Consider the following 6,208-nt stretch of genomic DNA (forward strand, 5'->3'; position numbering starts at 1 on the left):
ATGCTAACTGCACCAACTAGAGGCCTAGTCACTGCTAATGACGAAAAACTGTCAGATGCACCACTACAAAGAACTCAAAGCAGAAACGCCAATTGTCAAAAACATAGAGCTTTCTTGCTTGAAGAAAGAAGACGCCATACGGAGACAAAAAATTTTCTTACACTTATTCCTGAGGGGAAAATCTACGATCTAGACATGAGAGAGACCTCTTCCAGCTTGCCTACCACAGAGGATGAGTCGGAGTTCGCTACAGAGTCGGAGGTACCAGGAGCTTCAGATGATCTTTGTACGGGTTGCCCGACATGCAATGCCAAGATTCCTACACGGACACCAGCTACAGGGAAGTTTGTGGAATGCCTAGACTGTAATGTCCTCCACCTAGAGCATTACAGTAGTCTGGAGGAGTACACGTCCACCCATGATAGATTTCAGAGCACTGATCACCCGATGTAGGAGTCATATATTTTGTTGGATATAGAGACAACACCAGCATGGATTCCTGCTAATATTGAAATGAGGGAGTGCCCTCGATAGTTGTTGTTGATCACCATGGCAGAATTTGATAAATTGATTAAAGTAGAAAAGGGAGTTTGAATTTTATGAAGAAGTTCAGGGAAGATTCATCAACATACTAGAAGGCTTAGAGTTGTACACCAAAGACTTCTCCGAAAGTGACGAAAGAAGTATTCTTGACTGCATCATTAATGTAAGAGATAGGGGTCGAGCAAGCCTTCTTATGGGAAGAACCTATTCTGAGCCATCAAAATGGATGAGTGAAAAGAGCAGGATTACCATACAATGTGGCTGTTGTTACAACTTCACTAAAAACAGACAAGGAAATTCCTCAGGGATTTTGAGACACGATGAGGTGGACCCGTTACCTCCCATGATAAAATGGATGATCAAGAGAATGGTCCGATGGAGCATACTTCCAGCTGATTGGATTCCCAACAGTTGTATCATCAATATTTACGATGAAGACGACTACATTCCCACACATATAGACCATCATGATTTTGTGAGATCTTTTTGCATAGTCTCTTTCATGAGCAGAAGCAACACTTTATTTGAGAATGAAATAGATGTCATTGGACCCGGCGAGTTCACAGGATCTGTGGAGATTCCACTACCAGTGGGTTCAGTGCTTGTTCTTAAAGGAAATGGAGGAGACATCACCAAACATTGCATATCTGGGGTACAACACCGCAAGGTGTCTGTAACTTTCCGAAGAATGGATGACAACAAAATTCCATATGGATTTCGGTCAGACTCGGAGTTGGAAGAGCTACTGCCTTTCGAGCTATGAGAGGGTTGCACCTCTAAGCACATGCAAAGGGAACTCTTGTCCTGGAGCGTGGCTTATTAAGTCAGCTCGATCAGAAGCCCACTCCACCGAAGATGGACACTCAGGAGACAACTTTTTGTACTGCATTTTGACATAGCAGATATGATGACATATGTATCATATGTGCTCAGCTTGTGATATGTACCCAACATGAGATATTATTCATATGTAGTTTGATGCATTTAACATATTATACCTTTTGAGGCTTTGTCTTGTACTCAATCTGTAACACTTTTTGAAGCATATTAATCAAATCTCTTTTAAAATTTTTGTTTGTTTGTTCAATTGCCTTTTTGTAAGATGGATAAAAGTCACGGAACAATACGTTGGTTCCAAGCTATAATAAACAAAGAACAAAATAATACAAACTTGATAATAATAAAATTCAAACAAAATATTTTTTAAAAAAATCAACCAACAAAAAAAATTGAATTTTGAATATGTATTTTGATAATTAAATATGATAAAATAAATAAGAAAAGAAAATAAATTTGTTGAGTTGATTCTCTCAATTTTGAGGTTTCTTACTCTTTGCTCGCACAGCATGATTGTCCTTGTCTACACTAATTCTCTTCACAATACCCGCAGAATTTCATATTCTGCACAAAACCTTACAAAATTCCACATATTTTTGTCACCAATGTCATCCTTTTCACATGAAACACATTTATGAGCTCAACACCACAAACTTCCTGCACTACATTCGAGTTGTTCTCGGAGCCAGTACTGAAACGCTAGTTTCCTTTCCACTACTTCCTAGGTTGGATATAGGCCACGGAGCTTTCCTTACAAATATATTGACAGCTCTCTATCACCTTTTTTGTCAGATTTGAGGCATCGAGCTTCCCTTCCTAATGGAACACACATCTTCGAGATTGGTGTAATACCCGTAATACCCCCTTGAATGGGACATTGAATGGGACACGGCATCTAATTCCTTACATACATCTTTGAGATTAGTGTAAGCCCCACTGGAATGGGACACAACATCCAATTCTCTACACACATCTTCGAGATTGGTGTAAGACCCACTTGAATGGGACACGGCATCCAATTCTCTACACACATCTTCGATATTGGTGTAAGACCCCCTTTAATGGGACACAGCATCCAATTCTCTACATACATCTTTGAGATTGGTATAAGACCCCCTTGAAAGGGACATGGCATCCAATTCTCAACACACCTATTTGAGAATGGTATAAGACCCCCTTGAATGGGACACAACATACAATTCTCTACACACATCTGACCCCCTTTAATGGGACACGACATCCAATTCTCTGCACATATCTTCGAGATTGGTATAAGAACCCCTTGAGTGGGACATAACATCCAATTCTCTACACAAATCTTCAAGATTGGCATAAGACCCCCTTAAATGGGACACGACATCCAATTCTCTACACATATCTTTGAGATTGGCAGAAGACCCCCTTAAATGGGACACGACATCCAATTCTCTGCACATATCTTCGAGATTGGTATAAGAACCCCTTGCCCCTTAAATGGAACATGGCATGCTACTCCCAATCTTTCAGGTCGGTACATAAATTTCTACTCTTTTTTTGAGATTGATACCTAAATTTCAATTCCCATCTCGGGGTTAGCACCTAAATACTGATTCTCATCCTCTGAAAACATTTGAAACTTAATAATTTCAAGCTCACTCTCCAATCCCCAGTGAGAGTTCCTACTCCTTGATTTCAATCAGATATGCACATGTTAATTCCCCAACGGGAACAACAAGCACTCAAATTCTACACTCCTTCTATGTCTGTTCACTTAGGATTCTGTATTGGTTTTGTTGATCTTGTCGGTCAATGCCAATATGCGCGGTGTGCTTGCCCATCATACGACACCTATTGGGGGTCCATTTGTTGAACTCACCTTTGGTTGAGGTTTAGTTTTCCCACTTTAGTAGCCTAGGGTCTAGCTATAGGACTTTTCTGTTGACTATTCCTAGAAAACTAGAAAGGAACCCTCACCATTAGAAAATCTAAACTCTTTCTTGCTCAACTTGAAGTTCCACATATTGTTTCCAACCACTAGCACTTATGGGGGATCTCAAGAAGAGTCCCTATAGGACTGCTTGACCTTAAGTTTGACTCTGGGTGTTGGTCTGGAGCTTGTTCACTCACTATACTCACTATCACCCATAATCACTCACAAGCCTAAAACCCAAAATTGTTGACTTTGATCCCTTAATCTTTTGGGAGACTCATGTAGATGGTCCCCTAGACCCACTAGCCCTAGGCTAGGGTTTAGCTAAGACCAGTACATAGAAGACCCAAATGAGGATTTCATTGGTCCATAGCTCATATAGGGTGGTTGGCACCCCAATTCTACTAAAATGTCCAACTTGGCATTTTGCCCCTAAATACACCCAAATTACCTAAATGCCCTTAGAACCCCAAATTCAGCCAAAAGCCTCAAATTCACCCAAAATACCCTAATTTGTTCAAAAATCATTTCAAACCAATTCAAAATAACCAAATTACCTAAAACCACCCAAAAATTCTAAATTACCAAAATACCCCCAAATTTGCCAAAATTACAAAAATACCCTTGGCACCCCAAACTTTCCCAAAACCTCCAAAATCACTTCAAATGTCTCCAAAAATAATTTCAACCCTTCAATTGAACCTAATTTTCAACCCTTCAAAATAATTTCAACCCTTCAATTGAACCTAATTTGGCCAATTTATCCATTTTGACCAAACCCCCATATTGCCTTTAAAGGCCTAATTTCCCCAAATTCACCTCAAATGCCCATCAATTTTGCCCCAATTTCTACCCATCAATTGCCCATCAATTTTGCCCCAATTTCTATCAATTTCAATTCTGAACTCAAATTCATCTTTCATTTGATCAATCAAAACCAAATCCAAGCCTAATTGGCCCATGCTTTGAGCTTAATTTTGATCTAAGTCAAACCCCCTATTTTAGCCCTATGACTTAATCTTACTTAATTGAACCCCATAGTCTAATCAATTTGCCCAATTTGAATCCCAAATTCTTCCTGAAAATCATACACATCAAATTGGAGCTTCAATTGGCCTTGTTCAAGCCTCAATTTCACACAATTTTAACCCACATTCAAAATCCCCAAATTTGCCTCAATTTGGTTGTCTCCAAATTCCACCAAATTGGATGCCCTAACCCCAAAATTCGCACCTAATTTATGTTGAAAACTCTTTATTATATTCCTATAGACCATTTTCAACCATCAATTTGGACTTATCCCAACCTAAACCCAAGTCTAGTCCAACATAAACCCAAGTCTAGTCCAACATCCTAAACCCAAGTCTAGTCCAACATGCCCAATTTCACAAAAATCCCAAAATCCTTCAAATTGAGCTTCCATCTGAATTTAAAATTATTTTAATCCTGCACCAAAAATCTTCATGACAATCATTTACACAATGTTGATCAATCAATTGAGCTCAAAGTCATGGCTAGCCTAACCCAACCTAACTTTTAGCCATGTTGACCCAAATTGGACCCATGCACCAAAATTGACGTAGCCATCCTAAAGTCACCAAATTACCAAATTAAGGTTTTAAGGTTTCCACAGCTACTTAGCACACCTTATTGACCAGGCTAAACCACCTTAAACCACCCAAGTGAGCTATAGACAAATGGTCAATTGATTTAAGGGAACTTAACCATATTTAGGCCTCATTTGAAAATACTTTGCCATCATCTCTTGTCATTGGGAGTAAATCATAATTAACCCTCCCCTGACCTCCCAGAGATAAGAAGTGACTGAACCCTGGCCAACCACCTCCTCAGCTAATGACAATAGCCACCCAAAGGAGCCCCCATTGGCCAAAACTCAAAATAAAACTCACCTCAGCTGGCCAAGTCTGATTGGTCACTAGTTCTCTCCATCCCTCCACCTAAGCATAAATTGGCACCCACCAGTTGACCCTGGTGGCTAGCCCAAGCCTTTCAATTTAATCAGCCCCCTCCATGGCCAAAGAAGAGCTAACCAAAATCCTTGGGGAAGCTCAGTCAAAATCTAACCAGAGACTCTCCAAGCATTCCTAAGCTCAATCCAACCATCTTCCCCCTCTGGTTCTCTTTGTGAGAGTTCAATTTTGAGCTCAAAATCAGGTTGAAACTAGGACATTCTTCCCCACACCTGCACATTACACCAAACTTCAATTAACTATGCACGCACCATCCCCACAGTGAGAGAAGTTGATCCCCCTCAAAAGCCCCCTCTCAAACAGCCTCTAACCTAGCTCTAGACCAACACCTAAAATCGAGTTTGATCGAAATCATACCTAGACAATTCACCAAGGCTTAGGACTTCATCCGGAGGTTTTTTGGGTCCAATCAAAGCTACCACAACCATCTAATTGAGGCCTCCTCTCTAAGATAAAGGTATTGAGCTTCAACCCTAGCCTGAGCTTATTTTTATTCTCCATACGTATTTACTGTATTTTATATCATATAAGCCGTATAGATATGCTCGTCTCGAGTTTATGAAGGTTTAGGAACAAACCTCATGTGATTTGGTTGAGTCTAGACCAAGATCTTAAGATTTTAGTGTCAACGGCTCATGGGTTAGGTCACTTGAGGACGATAACAGAGAGTCGTCTGAACGCACGTGTATCCCATGGACGGAGGAGATCAAGTCGGACAAGCTCTTGGTGCATAAAATGTGGTCCGCGTGGTAGCTGAGGGGGATGGCAGCGTCAAATGGCAGAGTGTCATGTGTTCTTTCTGAGTTGCCTAGGATCCAGTTAGCGTCGCGCTGGATAAGTAGAAAAATAGGGATTTTTGAATTATTTAAACACCTAAACTTCAAAAATTTATATCTTTTTATAGAAAAATTATAAAAATAAAAGAAAA

General features: G+C 40.1%; 1 protein-coding gene across 1 annotated transcript; it reads left to right on the forward strand.

The window, feature by feature from the left end:
* Positions 1-910: 910 nt before the first annotated feature.
* On the forward strand, positions 911-1,306 carry LOC110028127. Its single transcript, XM_020729859.1, has one exon. The coding sequence runs from the start codon at positions 911-913 to the stop codon at positions 1,304-1,306; it is 396 nt and encodes a 131-aa protein (XP_020585518.1).
* The last annotated feature ends 4,902 nt before the right edge of the window (positions 1,307-6,208 follow it).

This window comes from Phalaenopsis equestris, unplaced genomic scaffold (assembly GCF_001263595.1).
Source record: "Phalaenopsis equestris unplaced genomic scaffold, ASM126359v1 Scaffold000490, whole genome shotgun sequence".
Taxonomy (NCBI): Eukaryota; Viridiplantae; Streptophyta; class Magnoliopsida; order Asparagales; family Orchidaceae; genus Phalaenopsis; species Phalaenopsis equestris.